The sequence below is a fragment of the Petaurus breviceps genome, unplaced genomic scaffold (assembly GCF_028583685.1).
Source record: "Petaurus breviceps papuanus isolate PSGF00001 unplaced genomic scaffold, PetGlider_PUasm1.0 90808, whole genome shotgun sequence".
In the NCBI taxonomy this organism is placed as follows: domain Eukaryota; kingdom Metazoa; phylum Chordata; class Mammalia; order Diprotodontia; family Petauridae; genus Petaurus; species Petaurus breviceps.
Genome location: NW_027187349.1, coordinates 6,689,505 through 6,711,608, shown reverse-complemented (window position 1 = coordinate 6,711,608; position 22,104 = coordinate 6,689,505). Strand labels below are relative to the sequence as shown.

The following is a 22,104-nucleotide window of genomic DNA, read 5'->3' as shown; positions in this document are numbered from 1 at the left end:
AAGTAGTAAGAGGGAAGGCTAGGAAAAAGGAGGGGGGCTGATAAGGAGGGAATATTGAGGGAGGAGGCAGTCAAAAGAAAACTCTTAAGGAGGGGAAGGGAGAAGGGGAAAAATAAAAGCATAAACAGCAGAAGGAATAGCATGGAGGGAAAGACACAGATAGTAATCATAACTGTTAATGTGAATGGGATGAATTCTTCCATAAAATGGAGGTGGACAGCAGAATGGATTAAAAACCATAATCCTACAATATGCTATTTACAAGAAACACATCTGAAACAGGGGGATACACACAAGCTAATGGTAAAAGGCTGGAGTAAAATATATTATGCTTCAGACAAAGTAAAAAAAAAGCAGAGGTAGCAATCTTATCTCAGACAAAGGAAAAGCAAAAATAGATCTAATTAAAAGAGATAGGGAAGGAAACTATATCCTGCTAAATGGCACCATTGAAAATGAAGCAATATCATTACTAAACATTTATGCACCAAGCGGTAGAGCATCCAAATTCCTAGAGGAGAAGTTAAGCAAGTTAGGGGAAGAAATAGATAGCAAAACTATACTAGTGGGGGACCTCAACCTTCCCCTCTCTGAACTTTATAAATCTAACCTCAAAATAAACAAGAAAGAAGTTAAGGAGATAAATAGAATCTTAGAGAGGATAGATATGGTAGACCTCTGGAGAAAACTGAAAGAAGATAAAAAGGCACATACATTCTTCTCAGCAGTACATGGCACATACACAAAAACTGACCATATACTAGGGCATAAAAACCTCACAATTCAGTGCAGAAAGGCAGAAATATTAAATGCATGCTTCTCAGATCATGATGTAATAAAAGTTATATGTAATAAATGGCCATGGAAAGACAGACTAAAAACTAATTGGAAACTAATTAACTTAATACTAAAGAATGAATGGGTCAAACAAGAAATTATAGAAACAATCAATAAGTAACTTCATTCAAGAGAATGATAATAATGAGACAACATACCAAACTTGTGGGATGCAGCAAAAGCAGTACTTAGGGGAAGTTTTATATCCCTGAATGTACACATAAATAAAATAGAGAAAATGGAGGTCAATAAACTGGACATGCAACTGAAAAAGCTAGAAAAAGAACAAACTGAAAATCCTCAATTAAATATTAAACTAGATATAATGAAAACCAAAGGAGAGATTAATAAAATTGAATTTAAGAAAACTATTGAACTAATAAATAAAACTAAGAGCTGGTTTTATGAAAAAAAATAAAATTGCCATTACTTTAGCCAAAATGACAAAAATAAAGAAAGAAGAAAGCCAAATTATGAGTATCAAAAATGAAAAGGGTGAATCTACCTCCAATGAAGAGGAAATTAAAACAATAAATAGGAATTATTTTGCCCAATTGTATGCACATAAATTTGACAATCTTAGTGAAATGGATGAATATTTACAAAAATATAAATTTCCCAGATCAACTGAAGAGGAAGTAAATTACTTAAATAACTCCATCTCAGAAAAAGAAATTGAACAAGCTATCAATGAACTCCCTAGGAAAAAATCTCCAGATGGATTTATTAGCAAATATTATGAAACATTTAAAAAACAATTGATTCTAATACACTACAAACTATTTGGGAAAATCTATGAAGAAGGAGTACTACTAAATTCTTTTTATGACAAAAATATGGTACTGATACCTAAATCAAGAAGAGACAAAATGGAGAAAGAAAACTATAGGCCAATTTCCTTCATGAATACAGATGCAAAAATTTTAAATAAAATATTAGCAAAAAGACAGCAGCAACTGATCACAAGAATAATACACTTTGATCGGGTAGAATTTATTCTAGGAATGCAAGTATGGTTCAGTATTAGGAAAACCATCAGTATAATTGATCATGTCAACAATAAAACTAGCAGAACCATGTGATTATCTCACCAGATGCAGAAAAGGCTTCTGACAAAATATAACATCCACTCCTATTAAAAACACTAGGAAGTATAGGAATAAATGGAATCTTCCTTAAAATAATAGGTAGCATCTATTTAAAGCCTTCAGCAAGTATTATATGTAATGGGTATAAACTAGAAGCATTTCCAGTAACATCAGGGGTAAAACAAGGATGTCCACTATCACTCCTCTTATTCAATCTGGTACTAGAAATGTAAGCAGTAGCAATTAGAAAAGAAAAAGAGATTGAAGGAATAAAATTAGGAAAAGAAGAAATTAAGCTATCACTCTTTGTAGATGATATGATGATATACCTAGAGAATCCCAGAGAATCAAACAAAAAACCACTTGAGACAATGAATAAATTTGGCAAAGTTGCAGGATATAAAATAAACCCACATAAATCCTCAGCATTCCTATATATTTCTAATGAAATCCAACAGCAAGAGGTAGAAAGAGAAATCCAATTTACACTTACTGTAGACATTATAAAATATTTGGGAATCTACCTGCCAAAAAAAACCCAGGACCTATATGAACACAACTACAACACACTTCTCACACAAATAAAGTCCAATCTAACTAATTGGAAAAACATCAATTGCTCATACCTGGGTCAAACTAATGCAATAAAAATGACAATTTTGCCTAAATTAAATTACATATTTCGTGCCATACCAACCAATCTACCAAAAAATTACTTTATAGAGCTGTAATAGTAATGGAATTTAAAGATCCCCCTGTGTTGTCTTGGCTTTTGGATTGATTGTGTTAAAACCCAGAGCTTGTGAATCCCACTTGTGGGATGGACTTGTTGACATGAAAAGAAAGGGCTGAACTGGGAGGAGCTGGTGACATGAATTTAGAGACTCACAAGCAGAGGGAGAGGCAGAAGAATTTTTTGGAAGTAGCATCGTGGAGGCAGAGAGACAGAGAGGATTTCTGAGGGCCAGTTCGAACTGCCCAGGACTTTTGAGAGCTACCAAGGACTGAGGAGACATGGCTGTTATGCTGGTACTTCGTCTGTTTTGATATTGTTTTTCCAGATTTGTCCACTGGTGAAGGACAGTTCTGTTGTTGCAGAGGTCCTGAAACCTTGCTGCTGGTTCAGGGGTTCTGAGACTGTTCTGCAGACAGAGAGTGAATTGTGCCCACTGGTGAAGGCCAGTGCTGTTGTTGCAGAGGTTCTTGAACCTTGATGTTGGTTCAGAAGCCCTGAAGAAGGATTTTCTTGTTGTATGTTTACAGAAATCCTGGAAGAGGGTTTTGCTAATGTTTTCATGGGTCCTAGGACTGTTCTGCAGACAGAGAATGAATTAATGAGGACACTGGCAATGTATCTTGTGGCCTCGCTAAGCTTTGTCTCCCCAGGAACAAAGATTGCTGAGAACTTGCCTCAGGTCAAGATGAAGAAAAGACCTCTCTTTGGGTACTAAATGCTGTGCTTAACCTTGTTGCAACTCTGGTGAAGATGGCCTATTTAGTTGTGACCCAAGGGTGGGAAACTTTTGACTTTTTTGTGCTCTGTGATTGACTTAATGACTGTACTGCCTAGGGGTGGAGTAGTACTTAGTAGAGGGACTTTGTGATTGACTAAATGAATATAATGTCCAGGGTGGAGTAGTACTTGAAAATTATTGAATTACACTTAGTGAATGCTGTATTTTGAATTTTGCTATATTTTAATTTCTCTGTTCTTAATTTGTCACTGAATAAAATGGAGAGCAGCTATGCTGGTATTTTGAACCTTGGGAAGTTGCCTTTGCTTGGCATTACATTATGGCGTAGTAGGTGGGATTACAAAGTATAGTACCTCTATTTGTTCTAGGATCCATAGCCATTTAAATTGAAATTGTAAGGCCAAGGATACTGGAGGGGTGGAATGTAATGGTATTGTAATTTTGAACTTGAAGATCCCTTTTGTGTTGGAAAAAGTAGCAGGTACTTAACACTTAGTAATTGATCAAACCTCTGATTGGGTGAAGAGAAGGTATGAATTCCCATCTCCTGTTAACTGACATAACAGGAAGGGGCTGGCAGAAGGAAGTGAAGTAGGTAATACTGTGTATATAAGAAAAGCCCCAGAGAGGCACAGTCAGAATTTCCTTGAGACTGAGATCTGGTGGCAGAACAGCTACAGAAGAAGAGAGAACTGAATCCTGTAAACTTGTCTTGGTGGAGGTTCTTCTGAACAGGATCCCAGGAGCCCAGAGCCAGGAGGCCAGGATCCCAGGAGCCAGGAGCCCAGGAGCCCAGAATCCAGAGCCCAGGTGACTGAAGCATGACCAGGATGCTGAGATTTTGTTTGTTTGTTGCTTGGTTGAGCCTTGAATTCCTTGGAGTAGAAATGGTGAAGGAGCTGACATGGATCAGACCCTGTGAACACCAGTGTGGAGCAGGACCTCCCCAGAGATCTGGTCAAGGAACTGGGAGCTGTCTGCCACTGAATCCAGGTAGAATCTGGGACCATGGAAGGGGATCCAGGGAATCTGAGAACAGGCCCCAAGTCAAGAATGAAGAAAAGACCTCTCCTTGGGTACTGAGTAATTATGGAATTATAGTTAACTAGTGACCTAAGTGGTGGAAGATTTTGTGTATGATACTTAGTAAGACTTTACTGAGTAAGTGACTGATTGTACTTTGAGTACTTTGACTATTGTTACTGATAAGTGACTGATTGACTTAATCAAGACTTTGACCCAAGAGTGGAAGATTTTGAGACTACTGATTAGTGACTGATTGAGTTAATCAAGACTTTGCCCCAAGAGTGGAAGACTTTGAGACTACTGATTAGTGACTGATTGAGTTAATCAAGACTTTGCCCCAAGAGTGGAATACTTTGAGACTACTTATTAGTGACTAATTGAGTTAATAAAGACTTTGACCCAAGAGTGGAAGACTTTGACTGTGTACTTTGATACTACTGATAAGTGACTGATTGAATTAACTTAAGAGTGACTATTTTACTTTGAGACTATGTTGTGAATATTATATTGTTATTTTCTGTGATAAGTTGAAATATGGTGAATGCTGTATTTTGAATTAAGCTGTACCTTGATTTTCCATGGATGTTTTGCTTTTGTTATGGAATAAATAGAGTGATCACAATACTGAGTAATCAGAACCTTAAAAAATAGCTGTTCACATTAGCAGTTCTTCTGGAAAGCTTCTGTGCATGGCATTACAAGAGCTAGAAAAAAATAGTAACAAAATTCATTTGGAAGAACAAAAGGTCCAGAATATCAAGCGAATTAATGAAAAGAAATGCTAAGGAAGGTGGCTTAGCCACATCAGATTTTATTCTGTACTACAAAGCAGCAATCATCAAAACGTCTTGGTACTGGCTGAGGAATAGAGTAGTAGAGCAATGGAATAGATTGAGTACACGAGACTCAGCAGTCAATGACTATAGTAACCTACTGTTTGATAAATCCAAAGACCCCAGCTTTTGGGATAAGAACTCAATATTTGACAAAAACTGTTGGGAAAACTGGAATATAGTATGGCAGAAACAGGGCATACACCACAATCTAACACCATATAAGAAAATCAAGTCTAAATGGGTGCAGGATCTAGGTATAAAGGCTGATACTGTAAGCAATCTGGGAAAGAAAGGAATAGTTTACCTGTCACATGTATGGAGAAGGGAAGACTTTATGACCAAACAAGAGTTAGAGAGTGTTATAAAATGCAAAATGGATAATTTTGATTACATTAAATTGAAAAGTTTCTGTACAAACAAAGTCAATGTAACCTAGATTAAGAGGGAAGAGGGAAATTGGGAAAGAATTTTTATAACCAGTATTGTAAAAAAGGCCTCATTTTTAAAATATACAGAGAATTGAGTCAAATCTATAATAATACAAGTCATTCCCCAATTGATAATGGTCAAAGGATATGGACAGTTTTCAGAGGAAGAAATTAAAGATATCTATAAGCATATGAAAAAATGCTCTAAATCACTGTAATGGAAATGTAAATTTTAAAGATCTTCCCTGCCCCTAGGCTAAAGTGCACCTGGAGCCTGGGGTGGGAGGCTTGTTTTTCAGTAGATACTTCTTAATTGGCCAGTGAGTCAATAAGATTGTTACATTCTCTGAGCCAGGAGAAGGCTATATAAGCCCTGATGTGTAGCTTTGTTTTGGGGCTCACTTTGAGGAGTGTTCTGTGATTTGATCTGGATTCTGGGAAGCCGTTGTCCAGAGCACCCTGGCTTTGAAAGACCCAGATGTTGAAACCCAGATGTTGATTTGGTATGGATGTAATGGTTGGACGGTTTGGAAATCTGTCTATTTGATCTGTTTCTCTGACTTGATAATTCTGTCTGTGTATTCTGAAGTTTGGGGTGCTGACCTTTTCCCCCTGAACTAGGTGAACAATACATGTTTGACTGATTAAAGTAAGCTTGTTAACCCATTTTGAGTTGCTTTCCTTTATCAAAGCAGATCCAAGAACCTGTGTGAGCAGCCACCCTAGGGACACCAGGGTGCTTGCTGCTACAATCACTAGTGATTAGAGAAAAGCAAATCAAAACAATTCTGAGGTACCACATCTCACTGGTCAGATAGGCTAAGATGACAAACTAGGAAAATAACAAATGCTGGAGAGGATGTGGGAAAATTGGAACACTAATGCATTGTTGATGGAGTTGTAAACTGATTAAACCTTTCTGGAGAGCAATCTAGAACCATGCTCAAAGGGCTATAAATAATATATACCCTTTGTCCCAGCCATACCACCTCTAGGGTTGTATCCCAAAGAGATCATAGAAGCGGGAGGAAGACCTCTATGTACAAATATATTTTTAGCAGCTCTTTTTGTAGTGGCAAAGAACTAGAAATTAAGGGGATGCTCATCAATTGGGGAATGGCTAAACAAGTTGTGGTATATGAATGTAATGGAATATTATTGTGCTATAAGAAATGAGGAGCAGATGGATTTCATATTTACCTGGAGGGACTTATACAAATTGATGCTGTGTGAGAAGAGCAGAACCAGGAGAAATGTGTACACAATTACAAACATAATATATGTGTAACTACCAACTTTGATAGACTGAACTCTTCTCAGCAATGCAAGGCCATAAGACAACTCCAAAAGACCGATGATGGAAAAAGATGTCTACATTCAGAGAAAGAACTAGAAAGAACTAGAGAGAACAGAGTTTGAATGCAGACTGAAGCAAAATACCCACTTTCTTTCTTTTTCTTGCTTGGCTTTGCTTCCTCTTTCCCATTGTTCATTCCATCCACTACAATCCTTCTTCACAACCTGAGTAATGTCTAATGTGAAAGTATTTGTAGATCCTATACTTGATTACATGCCACCATGGAAGGGGGAGAGTGTGAGGGGGAGAAAATTTGAAACTCAAGGGAATGTGGAACTGAATCTTGTAAACAAAAAGTAAACAAGCAAATTAATAAAGATTTTTATCAAAAAAGGGGAGCAGAGTGGTCTAATAATAATAGTACAATTTCTAGAGCATTTACAAACATTAGTTAGACTGGTCTTTATCCAATCTTTGGACAATGACCAATCAATTCATAGGCATTTATTAATTGCCTATTATGTACAAAGTCACTGTCTTAGGTACTGGGGATACCAAGATAAAAGTAAGGCATTCCTTGCATTCAAGAACCTTATATTCTACTAAGTGAGACAACATATATGTATTATATATGTGTGTGTATATGTATGTATATATATGCAAAATAAATACAAGGTTAATTTGTGGGAAAATGCATTAGAACCTGGGGAACCAGGAAAGGTGTGCTCTAGGCTTTGATTAAACTGAATCTTAAAGGAAAGCAGAAATTCTAAAAGGTGGGGGTGAAGAGGGATTACATTTCAAGCACGGATGCCTATATAAAGGTATAGCAATAGGAGATAGAGCAAAATGTACAAAGAACAGCAAGAAAGCCAATTTGGCCAGGTCATAAAATACATGTAGGGGAGTAAAGTATAATAAGACTGAAAAAGAAGGTTGGGGCCTGTTAGTGAAGAGTTTTATATGCTAAATAAATGCGTTTAAATTTTATCCTAGAGCTAAGAGCAACTGGAGTTTATTGAGTGGAGAGGGATATGGTCAGATCTGCACTTTAGGCAAATCATTTTGGCAGCTATGTGGAAGACAGATCGCATAGGAAGTCTTGAGGCAGGGGGATTAAGAAGCTATAGCAAAAGTTCAAGTGATAAGGTAACATTGCCAAGCACTTTATAAATATTATCTCATTACAAATTATAGACAAAGGAAACAATTGTGGGACCAATCAGACAAAGAAGATGAGAAGAGAACACATGAAGATGCATTAGTATTTGTGAGAAAAGGGGCTGCCATCATAGAGTGCAGGAGAGCAGAGTAGGGTATGAAATTCAGGTTTTGAGATGTAGAGAAGGGGGAAAGAGATGTCATGGTGAATGATCTCTAATTTCTCATGAAAGTATGAGGCAAGGTCAGCCAGTAGTTGACTGAGTAGGGGACCAGATGGTATGAGAAGAAAAGTGGTTTGAAACAGTCATTATGTGGATGGGGATAGAATCATTTAGAGAGGAGTAAAAATGATTTTATTGATACGGTGACATCAGATGACATAATTTATAGCTGACCTTGTTATCATGGTTATGTGACTTTTCCTAACTTTAATTTTATTAGTTATCAGTAATGATGTTTCATCAATATTTTTCTTTACATTGTGTCAACTTAAATTTGACTGGTCACCATAAGACCCTTTTAAGTAATGTTTTTAAAGTTAAAAACTGCTAAAAAATTCAACAAATAATTATTAAGTGGCTACTTAAAGTCAAATATAAACACCCAAAGAAACACTGGAGGTTTCTCTAAATCTACTAATGTAATGGAAGAAAGATAGTTAAGGAGGGGAAATCTGGAGTAGTGTTCATTGAAAACCACGTGAGTTTTATGGTATTACAATTTTTAACTTACCAACAGCATTGATTTAAACCATATTGCTAACAGAAGCATGAGCAACTATCAAAATTCTATAGAAGGGATTCAAAGAGATCATTGTTTTGCACTAGAGTCTATTTTGTTTCCAATGATATTTTGTGGTCAGAAGATTTAAAAAAAATAAACTCTGGATTTGAATCTAAATTTCACATCCATGAATCTCAACTGATTTTCATATCAATGTTACCTTTTTCATGTCAGTCTTTTCAAGACAACATTTAACTTTTTATTGTTTTTTTTTGTTTAAGTTGTATTCAGTTATTACCTTTGCCTTGAAACTAATAGTTTCTTAATAACTGCTTAATAGAATAACTTTTGAGATTGTTTATTTTTCTTCTCTCTCCCTTCTTCCTTCCCTCTAATGAAATGAGAAACTCCATTCAATTTAAAGGGTTCTAAGAACTCATTGTCTCTCTACAAGCCTCAAATCAGAAGAGACACTTTCTCCACTATAAATGAAAACATCAAACAAACATTGATTTTCTTATGGTCACACTGTTACTTTGATTTCATTTGTCACCTGTCAAAGAGCTTAGGTTCTTTGTAGTGCCTCCTTTTGTAAAAGGAAAAGAAAGTCATAAGTGAAAGGACAGAGAATGAGTCTTTCATTAAATTACTAATTGTAAGAGGCCAGCAGATTCACCTTCAGAACAAATATAGAAAATTCATCAAAGCTCCATTCGTGGCCCCAACCAGAATTTTTTGACAAGCAGCAACAAGCATTCTTAAGAATGATGTTTCTGGTTATGGTTTAAAAATTAAAATGTAATGAGCACAGACATTTCTTGATAACAACCTTTATAGATAGGTACGGTGGGGTGCAAGGTGGGCATCATCCTACTTCTTTCTAAAACAAATTGATACTGGAATATTTCAGCTATAATATCCCCACACTGCCCCAATCCTTCACCCACATCTACCAAACTTCCTCAGCAGTTGTGACTGTTTAACTTTAAAAGGAGGAGTGATTTGTTTTTCTCCTAGTTGTCAATCTACCAAGTTTTGAAGCTTACAACATCCCTTGTTTCCCCCTGGGTCCATAGTAATGTGAATTGTCTTTATCCCAGTGCCTAACAAATCACTGTCACATAGCAGCAGTCGACCTTTCTTTTCAATCTATGCACTTTTCAGGAGTTATAAATCAGTTGACTTTCAAGCTCGATGAGATGGCATATGCCCCAGTTTGAAGAACAGATGGAGGCTTGGGGGAAAATTGTTTCTGCAGGCTTGCTACAAGCAGCACTGCTCCATAAAAGTGAACCATTCACACTAATTTCTCACATAAATTATATGGGCAGCAGGGAGCACCAGCCCATTCAGCAGAAAATCTTTCATCTAGATTTCAGAGGTCATTTAGCAAATTTAAATTAAAGTTATTTCTGATACATGGTTGTATTTTCATTCTATACACTTTCAAGAGATGGCAATTTGCATCAAATAAAGGAATGGCTTTAATTGTATATGCAGTCCCCTCCTCCGAAAGAGAGTAAATTATCTGCCAGAGGATTACTTTTTGCAAGACTTCTAGGATAAGCCTCAGCTATTAATTAATCACAAAGGAATTCGTAATTGAAATATGGCAGCTCTACACTACAAAAATCAGGTAAACTGTCACTTCCTTTAGAAAAATCTGCTTTACAAATCCTACTAAGGCCTGGCACTCAAGCTCAAGTGCTGGCAGTTATCAAAAGAAAGAGAAATCTGGAACAGTTACAAGACAACATTCTTTATTTTTTAATGTGAAACAAATTATTCAGCTGTTGAGTAAATTTGCCTATTCAATTTTTAAATCAATATGGTGTTTCATTTCATGGGGCAGAGACTTATATTCATTTTTCTATGAAACATTAGGAAAGGGAAGATAGAGGAGGAATGAATTACAAAATAAAATTTCAAAGCATTACAATCTTGTGGCCTATTGCAAGGTTTAAGGTTCAGGAAATTATCATGGTTGGGACTTTAATTATAAAAAATTAGTTCTGTGCAGATTTTTAATAATTATATTTAATAACCATGTTTTATTATTATGAAATAATCAGTTATAGTAATTAAAACAGTTTACTCTGATAGTTTTATTTCAATTAGTGAATAGGAGTTCTGGCAAGAAACTGAAAAATATTTTTAAAAGACAATAATATAAGAGAAAACTTTCTGAAAACAGTTTCACATTGTTATTAGGAACTTGTGATTCAACACAATGTAGGTGTTGATACAAACTACTGTTTATGGGAATTTTATTGACTGCTTTAAGCAGCCAATTAATTTATGCACAATACTTCTTTTCTGTTGAAAACATTTTTATTCTGATTAGAAAAAAACTTTGTTTAACTTTATAATTTTTAACTAAGATTTAGAAAAACAACTGATCACAAAAATGAATAGTGTTCAGCAAAGCATTTTAGTATCAATAAAGGATAGAACGGTCAGGCTTATGAAGTTCTATCCTCTACAACTTCATAAATCTTGTTCTAGTTCACCCTTTCCAACCAGCATATCTCTTAGGAACAATCTTAATGTGGTCTTCTCAGGTAATATAAACCAGCATCTATTTTTCAGAAAAATAAGATCATGCTTTACTTTCGATTTTATAATTCTTCAATGGGAACAATTTACAAAGTCTAAAGTGCAAATGATTTTTTTTTGGGGGGGGGTTATCAGAATGATTCAAAAGTTTTGGAAAAGTCATATAAGTAGATATTTATTCCAACATTAATTTAATAGGAAAAGTAAAAAAAAAATGCTTTTCTTATTTTTAAACATCTTATTACTACTTGTATAATGATAGAAGATAACTTAGGTGAGTCAAATCAGAGATCTATGGTCAAATTATTGTATCAATCAAACAAATAATTAAATGAAAAGTATTCTTTGAACCACAAGATATCAAAGTTCCCCTTTGGCTTCTAATTTGTATCTATAATACTGAAAATTTTGCATATTATTTTAGCAGATATTCATACAGCTTTTAAGGTTTATATCACTTTAAATGCACTATTCCATTAAAATGTTTATTGAATTGAATCCAATTTAATTTGATCATCTTAACAACCCTCATTATGATATAGGTATAGCAAAAATGATCGTTTTTATGTGTTTAAATTGAGTAAACAGGCACAGAGGGGTCAAATTACTTACCCAGGAACATATATATATGCCTGTATGCGTGTATATATATATATATACACAACTTGAAATCTAGCAACCTTTCTACTATATCTTACTTGCTTTGCATATAACATCTGTATATATATATATATGTATATATATATACACACAGATATACATTCATGTTTTCTATTGCTGGATTTCTTTGATAACTAATGCCTTGATTATATGAGAATTTAGATATCCTTTGAAACAGTATATTTGGAAATGCTGTCCATCATCTAATCAAGGACTAGATCACAGGATGACAAGAAGGAGGAGGAGGAGGAGGATGACACTCCCTCAAAACTCAACCCACTGTCCATGTTGTATATGGGGAAAGAGGAACCACAGAGAAGGAGGGGAATCCCACCCAGAGTAATGAACCATGGAGATTTCACGTGCCCTCAGAGCCTTATGGTAGCTGTGAAGGCTTTATGGGAATATTGATAGGTTGGCTAACTGGGCTCTTTGGGTACCACTGTTTGAGTTAACAACCTAGTCAGTATGATGTAACTGCTCCAAAGAGTCAAAGAACAGATGGAAGGCAACGGAGATGAAAGCTAGTCCTACTCAAATACATCATCATACTTAGACTGACACGGAGGGTAATAGAGAAAGTGGTGCTTCGTCTTGTTCTGGCACCACAAGAAGGCAAAATAAACTAGAATAAATCAGAAATATCAATACTTGACAAAAAGATTTCAGCCGAGATAGTACCAACTGTTAAAGCAGTCAAATTATAAGTATGCGTGAAATGAAGACATGAATACTTCATTATGTGCCATAGCGTAATGGAACTGGAAAAAGATACCAGCAGCTATAGGCAAGGGCTTCATACTGTCTTTTGTCAATGTTATCATCAGCTCCAAGTCACACAGTAACATATTAAAAAGGGCAAGGAAACCTGAAGGAAGAACTTTATCTCTAATTCAAGATTAAACAAAATAAACGATGACATTAATAATCTCCTAAAATCTAAAGGGGGAAAACTTGAAGAACTTCAGGTCATCGAAAATCCTTACTTAATGCAAACTCAGAAAACTTAAACATACTAATAAAATGGATAAGAAAAACAACACCAGTGATTCAAATAATTTTGAAAACCAAAATGGGCAGACTTAGCCTTGAATTTCAAGACCTTTTGGAATTTGATGGCATTGAACTAAGTAGCAGACCAATTACATCCTAGTATCATAATTAAAAAAAAAAACATTAGCTCTATCATGCATAATATGCTAATTTCCCAACAATATTAGACAAAAAGTATAAGAACTTACACAGCAGTATATATGGCGGTTTTTGCCAACCTTTTGTGTAAGCCTTTTTCATAGACTGTATAAAGCCTATGATAAAAGTCAAGATCCAAAAATGCAACCAAAAGGTTCTCCACAGGCAATATTCATAACAGTATGTCAGCAAAGAAGCACAGAAAAAATGGTGATTCAGAACCAGCTCACTGCCACCATAAATTACAAACAATTTATCCTGAAGGAGGTTAAACAGTGAACAGTAATAGAAACTACACAACAAATGATTGCAGCCTATAAAGATTTAGCATTCATAGAATTTCCAGCAAGATGCAAACCAGTGGTTAGAAATATTCATCAATGAAATCTGTAAGGTAATATTAACTTATGATTTAAGACCTAAAATGACCTCAAAAGTCTTCTAGTCAAATTCTCTTATTTTACAAATGAGTAAAACAGGCCCAGAGAGAGATTGTCTTGCCCAACATCACACAAGTAGTATGTGGCAAAGCAGAGTTGACCCCTAAATCCAGAGCTCTTTTAATTACACTGCACTTAAGTTTATGTTATATTATTATTATAATTATTATTTTATTATATTATATTATGTCATCTTAGTTATTTTATGTTATATTATGTTATGTTATTCATGAACTTTATATTGGCATTTAATCATTTGAGGCAATTTATTGTTCTTGATCATTTTTCTGTTTATTTCTATCTGTAAATTACTAAACTCTACCATGAAATAATCAAATTATCAGAGGACATTAGAAATAACCTAGGGTAATCTCAAAAGCATTTTACTGCTTTTTTTCTTTATCATAATTATCTTTGTGCTCCACAGGACTGGGTTTTACAGATATATTGGCCTTTCTCCCCCCTTTATTTAAATAATAATGGAAAGCATTTATAAAGCATTTTAAGGACTGCAGAGCACTTCATATATAAATCTCATTTCATCTTCACAACAAGGTAGGTGCCATTATCATCTTAATTTTAAAGATGAAGAAAATGGGGCTCAGATAATTTAAGTGAGTCATCCAGAGTCAAAGAGCCAATATGAATCAGAGATGGAACTCAGATCTTCCTGACTCTCAATTGAAGTCTCCTTGATTAGTTCCGAAAGCTTTCTGCCAAATATAGTCTTTCCAGATGATATATATTCACACATAGAGACAAGGATGTATATGCATGCCAACACACACACATATATGACTACACGTATTTGTGTACATAAACAAAACCAACATGCTACTTTCCTTTTAGTTGCCTAATTCTAAGACCCATGCCAAAAGTACTGGGAAAACTACTCTCTTCCTACAATAACAAGCAATATAAAGTCATTTACTGGTAGAAAATAGGGCAAGGATCTTATATGTACATGTAGAGCAATCAACAAGCATGGACTTGCTCCAAACTTCAAATAGTGATAGAAATATCACCATTTATGTGACCAAACCCAAATCAATCCAATAGTTATCTAAGTATATCTCGTGTGCTCGATGGCACTAGCTACTGGAAATAAAGCAGAGAGGGTTAGAGTAGCCTCTGAGGCTCCTTCAAACTCTAGATCCACAATATGATTTTAGAGAAGGCAGTTTTCAGGATAAAAAGAACAAGAATGGTTTGAGACAGGTTGAGTTTGAGGTCCTGAAGGCATCTGGGAATCAGGTCTGAAACTCAATTCAGAATTGGAGTCATAGATGCAGGGTGTCTGCATAGTGCTTGAGTTTTAAGCCATGGGCATGAATTAAACTGATGGATAAAACCAATGGAGACTGGGAAGAGAAAAGAAAAATCTCACCAAGAACAGGATATTAGTGAATACTCGCCCTCATTAAGGGTCAGAGGAGAGTCATAGAACGAGGAAACCAAGAAATAGTTTCCCATATTGAAGACACTTTTACTATACATTAGCAGAACAGTGTCAGAGATATAACAAAGTATTTTCTGGCAATTAGAATTAAGAAAAGGTGAGGAATAAACTGATAATTTCTGCTGAAAGGATTATTGTGATTTACTTGAAGATTCAAGTATATGTGTTTTTCCTGATCCAAAGTGCTGTAAAGTATGCAAAATTTTACTGTAATATTATGTAAATACATGCTTAAATACAAGTAAGTATTATGTAGTCAGCTTGGTTAATCTTTTCTTTTATAGAGTTAGTATCATTTATATTTTATAATCACTGATAACCTACAAGCCTATATTGTTTTTGAAAGCCTTTCATATATTTACAAGACATTTATAATAACACATCTATGAGTCTTCATAGTCTGACAAATGTACATATTTGGCTCCCATTTTGCAATTTTGTTAAATTATTAGTTAGCTAAATATTCTATAATTTACTCTCTGGTGAATAGATTAATATTATTGTATTTGGCTCTTATCCTAAATATAGAGGGCACCATCAGTAAAAGAATGGAGGCTGAATGGAGCCCAACATTTATTTCAACATCTCAGAATGGGTATATGGTGCTTACATTCTAATAGGAGCATGATCACTTTTATTTAAAAGTAAAAAACTATGCTCTTAAAATAACCCATGTCTTCCGTTGATATGAGAAACAAACAAAAAGTTTAATCTCCACATCTCTAGTTCTGTTTATCCCTTAATTCTATTTTCTTAGCAATTTTCTACGCAATTATACTATATCACCATTAAGTTGTCACCATTACTTTGTAAACTTTCCTTAGTTGTTGCTTCTATGTAAATTGGCATACCTAACTACATTTTAAACTCCTTAAGGTAAGGGACCATAATGAGGCCACATATGGTCAATGGTCTAGATCCAGTGAGTTTTTGAGTGCTTGAGCTACAGGAGACAAAGACACTTGTGTTTATGGAGTCATCCCCAACAGGCATTTTCTACCTTCATAGTCAAGTCCTCCACACCTAGAAACAATACAGATGTCCTAGTTAGCCATCCTAGTCTGGTCCCCTGTCCCTTTATATAGTAACAATGAAGGATCCTGGTTAGGTGAGAAGGACAAATTTTCTCTCCTGGAAAATGGAACTGCTATAAAAGATTTTGATCAGTTATGGCCTAAAGCTTTTATGTAGCAAGTAGAATTGTTTAACTAGCCCTGAATTAACCAGAATAAAGGCTTTCTTTCATAAGAAGAACAGAAATAAGGAAGAGAGGGAGAGAGGGAAGAAAGGGGAAGAGACGGATGGGGCTTACATTCTAAGGAGGGAAGACAACATATAAAAGAGACCTAGAAAGGTATCGGGGAAGGGTATCTGCATAGGTGCAAGGCTGCTGGGGAGGAAGAAGGAAAGTCCAGAGTCATGAATGGAGCTAGGAGAGAAGAAAGTGATCTCTTTTTGATAAACGCAAACCCCATCAGGGATTGAGGTCTATGTTGTTACAGTTAGGAGCACATCATGCTAGACAATGGGTATAGTTATCAGAGCCAGAAAAGACAGATTGAAACTAACTGGGTCAGGAAGTCAAAGTAGGAAATTTAACAGGTTTGCAAGAAAAATTCAAGTGAGGGTAGTGACCAAAAGAAAAACTCAGGGGGAACATATGCAAACTCTAAGAACCAAAGCCTTTCACACCGATTCGTTTGGAATCTTCCAGTATTCATTGCTGAGAGCTCTTGGCTAGCAGCTCAGATAGGGGAGAGGGACAGTCCTGATGTGGAAAATACAGAATGAATCTGGTTCATGACTCTCCTGAGAAATAGAGTTGATTGATCTTGTGTGACCATTTATTCTCTGAGATAGCAAAAGATGACCAAGAAACTGGAGTCCTGACAACATCAACTATTTCTACATCTTTTGTTATAATCACTCATTCTCTTCTCAAGTAGGCATAAAGTGATGAATCAATGAAAACATGAATGAATGGAACAAGATCTCCCATGCTCTCAGGGAGAATGTATTTTACTAAGATGAGATGGAACATACAAGTTTCAGCTGCAAACAAAAGGAAAAGCCTCCATGGTTCTTGGTGTACAAGGAGCAAAATAAATAATGCATCTTAAATGTTATTTCCACTGGGTGGGGTTAGGGGAGAGCCTAGATCGATTGCTGATGTTGAACCATTTGACAGTGCCAAGTACTCTCATGGTGAGAACATATTCCTGCACCAAATACACCAAGGATTCTCAATGTGCTCTAGCAAAGACCATCTAAGTCAATGTAGCAAACTGGAATTTCTAGGTTATAGCTTCTGAGGAGGCAGGCATTTCAGGGCTTTCAGAAACAGTTGCCTTGCATCTCCACAAGGATTGATTCCATGGTTGATGGTTATAGAGGTGTAATGGAAATGTAAATTTTAAAGATCTTCCCTGCCCCTAGGCTAATGTGCACCTGAAGCCTGGGGTGGGAGGCTTGTTTTTCAGTAGATACTTCTTGATTGGCCAGTGAGTCAATAAGGTTGTTACATTCTCTGAGCCAGGAGAAGGCTATATAAGTCCTGATGTGTAGCTTTGTTTTGGGACTCACTTTGAGAAGTGTTCTGTGATTTGATCTGAATTCTGGGAAGCCGTTGTTGAGAGTCCCCCGGCTTTGAAAAACCCAGAATGTGGAAACCCAGATGTTGACTGGGTATGGATGTAATGGTTGGACAGTTTGGAAATCTGTCTACTTGATGTTTCTGTCTTGATAATTATGCCTGTATACTTTGAGGTTCAGGGTGCTGACCATTTCTCCTGAACAAGGTAAACGATATATGTCTGACTGATTAAAGTAAGCTTGTTAACCCATTTTGAGTTGCTTTCCTTTAACAAAGCAGATCCAAGAACCTGTGGTAGCTGCAAATCCTGAGGACGCTTGGGGTGCTTGCTGCTACAAGAGGCTAAGCTGAAAGTAAGACTATTGGTCTGGAGGACTTTGGTATCACCAAGGCTTTTGGGCTGACTCCACCAGGGTCTGAGGACAGATGATGCTTGAAATGGTGGTGGTGGCAGTTTGACTTGCCTGGCACAGACAGCCTCTGGTCTCTCCCTCGTGATAAGTTGCTGAATTGCCTACTCTATGGGTCTTAACAACTTAAAAACCACTTTTCCCCTTAATCTATGACAAATAAAAACTTAGTACAAGGAAACCTTAATGAATCTGGAATTCTATCAGGTGGGTACTCTTCCCACCAAACAAATAACCACGGCCTCTCATTCCGTGTGATTCTTGTTTATATGTTTCTGCAAATCTTCTATAGATGGATCTATCCAACGTGTTAAAAACTTTGGTTTTTTGTCTTTTAGTATTTAAGACAGGCCAATGCAATACTATGACTTTCTATTTTTCACCCCTTACTTATACTACATGACTAGTCTGATCCTTCTCTGGTCATATATATCCCTGAAGATATCTCTTATGTCATTTTACATGTGCAAGTCATTTTTGCTAACATATACTATTTTACTATGACAAACGAAACAGTATAATGGTAGGGAGTAAGGAAAATTATAAAGGATATGGAATTATATGTGTAATATTATATATACATACATATATGTATACATAGATAAATTTACATAGAGCCAATCCTACTAGTGACAACAAATAATTTTTTGTTTAAAAATTATAAACTGCTTTTAAAAATTCATAACTTTCAGACTATTGGCTACTTTATCTCTAAAAGGGAAAACAATTTAAATTTCTAAATAAATACCATAATTAATGTTGAAAAAAATCTTGAAAATTATATTCATTAATCTGAATATATACAGGAATAAACAAGTATCATGGAAAACTCTAATGTTGCTGTATCTCATGAGTAAACCAAATGTGGTTTTTTTTTTCGGTTTGGTTATAAGGCAAACTATAAGGGAGACAAAGATATTCTAATGAATCTAGCTTTCTAATTTACACTATTTGACATCATTTTGACAGTTTTATTTTATGCTTAGAATTTTTAGTTGTATCATAAGAAATGGCTACACTCTTCTATATACATGTTAAACATATTACCACTGGTTTCCCTTTTGAGTTAAATGTCTTAGCTGTTTAACTGGAATGATATTTAACAATGATATTTTTTACTTCCCATCACCTGATATACTATTAACACTAGTAAAACTACTATCTTTTTTTTTGGTGGAAAATATTTTTAGTTGATAGCCCCCAAAGCAAAGTAAATACTGTGATAACAAAAATAATCCAATAGGAAGAACAGGTTAAAGATCAGCATTCATTTCTCAAATTAAATTTAAAAACCTTCTCTAGTTAGTTAAGAGATTGGCAAGTTTTTACAAATAACATCAGCGAGCCTTTTAGAGAGAAACACAGTCGCATTAGAATGGAGTCATTAGGCAATACATTTATTTTGAAGCCAATTAACCTTTTGTCAGAGAAATGTCGGCGCTGTAATGGTTTCAGCGGTGGAGGTCAGCCTCTAACAGGGGCACGTATGACAGCGATTACGCTGGCTGACATATGCTGCAGACCGAGAGTACGGCCATGGAATAAGAATCTGCCTTCGTTTGTATTCCACTCTGCATTTGCAGGGAGCAGGCAATCTTGACCTATCCATTTAGGTAATTAAAGCTTCCATTTGGAAGTGTCCTGCAGGAAGGTGAAATTTGGGGGAGATAAATGGCTGTTGCTCACTGTATCCAGCCACCACTTCCATCATTTGATGGACTGCCTAAAACAGGCTGGGCTGCCAGGTTCTCATAAAAATAGAGATGAATTGGGCAGCAGACAATTCTCTAAGGCAAAGCAACTCTGTCATCTTCTTTTTTGCAACCTATAATTTAATTGTTAGCCAAGGTGGATGGCTGACTCAGGGGGCCTTTTTCTAAGAGCTTTCCTAGTATCTTCTATTTGCTGAGAAATTACTCTAGTTTATTTACTTATCAGCCAACTTTGTTTGGCAATGGGAGATGTCACTTCAATAAGCACAGCTGGCTGTCACAGCTGTGCCCTGACTTACCTTCCAGGCTATTTTGTTTCCTTTGGAGTCATGCTCAAGGGCAATTGGGAAGTCTCCTCGCTCATAAAACTTTCGAAATGCTGTGGGTTTTGTCGGTCGTTCTTTAAATGCTCCTGCAGTTGGAGGGCCTCTCACCTATTAAAAATACATACACCCAACATATTATGATCTGATTTAAAAACATACCAAAAAGTGTCAAAATCATTTTATCTTTTAGCTGCTGTTGTTTAGTTGATTAGAAGGCTGCCTGGATCAAGTGAACTATGAAGGACTTACACAAGTATAAATCCACAGGATTTGAATTTTTCATACTTTTAATGTCTAGAACTCTTAAAGATATTTTGTAGACCTTATGGCAAAAGAGGGGGAATTATTTTTCATGTGAATATTAAGGACATGATGTTAGAGCACCCTCTTAATGATATTTCTAAAAGCTATGTCAAGTGGCATTTTCTTCACTTCTGCAGACAGGTGGTACGGGGGGAAGTAATATGTTTCAGTGAGGGACTTGTTTCAATAAAGATATCATGGCTCAGGAAGTTAAAATATTTTACCTGTAAAGGTAGATACACTGCATCATGATCCCTGGATAAATACTTTTTATGAAACATTGGGCAAACTGTTGAAATATATGATGTTATTCTTACTTCTTTATTCATAAAACAGGGACAATGTGCTCATTTTCCTTTCAGGATATGGAAACTGACTATAAATTATAAAAATTTAATGCAAATGTTAACTAATGATTAGTTTGTTAAAAATATACACAGGAATAACATAAAACAAATTTTGCATAAATCAATTAGCAATGAAGTTCTTGTCTTTTTATCTAAAGGAAAATGATTTACAATGACAATATTCACATCAGGGGTAAAACTTAAATTGGTGCTTTTTATCACCCAACTAATGTATTAGGCTTTAAAATTTGAAGGCATAAACATTTAGGACAAAGTAAAATATATTACTCTACATACAAAGAACAGAACCATCACATAGTCATGACACACACCTTTCACAAAGGTCAAATATGTTTGTCTTTCCCAGAATGCTATGACTGATAAATACTTTTCTTTTGCTGATTTCATTTGATTGGTTAATTTAGTAACATTAATTAATATTGTTTTTACATTTTAGTTTTCTCCTTTATGGCAGTATTTCCATAAGTAACCTCAATATAGTTATAAGAACCCCTCCACTAAAGTTCTATTTTGATGATTCATTGTGGCATGGAGATGACCTACCATTCTCTATACCAGGAAAACAGAAGCTCTGGAAAGTCCCACCTACTAAATTGGAAAGACTTCTAAAAAGTGTGTGGCAAGAGACTATATGTCTGACAATCAAAAAACAGATTAGCCTACTTATTAAGTACTATATAGGTAAGTACAAGAGATATGAAGACAAACAGGGATAGTCTTTGCCCTCAAAGACCTTACATTCCAATGTGTGTATGTTTGTGTGTATTAATGAATGCACTATACATACCTATTTACATACATACATATATAATGTATATGCACATATATACATAGACATATGTAAGTATATACAGAATATATACAAATTAAATGCAAAATAATTTGAAGTAATTTGGAAGAGAGGGCCCTGATAGTTGGGGGCTGAGGGAATGGAGAGGATGAGAAAAGACTTCATGTAGAAGGTGGTGATTGTGCTGAGTCTTGAAGGAAACAATGGATTCCAAGGTGAGAAGTCTAGTAAGGCTTCATTATGAGGAAGGTAATAATTTATAGAAAACTTGAAAAGGAAAGCTTCCATCTTCTACATAATTTTTCTTCTTCCTTTCATTCCGACCTCAGGAGATTTATTTTTATGATTTTTTAGTTGCATTTCCCACCCACCCACCCTTTCACTCTCAGGGAAAGAAAAATATGTAATTTTCTGGATAACAT

At 35.5% G+C, this 22,104-nt stretch overlaps 1 protein-coding gene across 1 annotated transcript in view; it reads right to left on the bottom strand.

Annotated features, from left to right (window-relative positions):
* Positions 1-22,104, bottom strand: part of PACRG (parkin coregulated) — a 647,482-nt gene that overhangs the window by 526,797 nt on the left and 98,581 nt on the right. Inside the window, exon 2 of the mRNA XM_069070397.1 lies at positions 20,195-20,329. Within this exon, the coding sequence (XP_068926498.1) occupies positions 20,195-20,329 (135 nt within the window). The remainder of the gene's footprint in view (positions 1-20,194; positions 20,330-22,104) is intronic.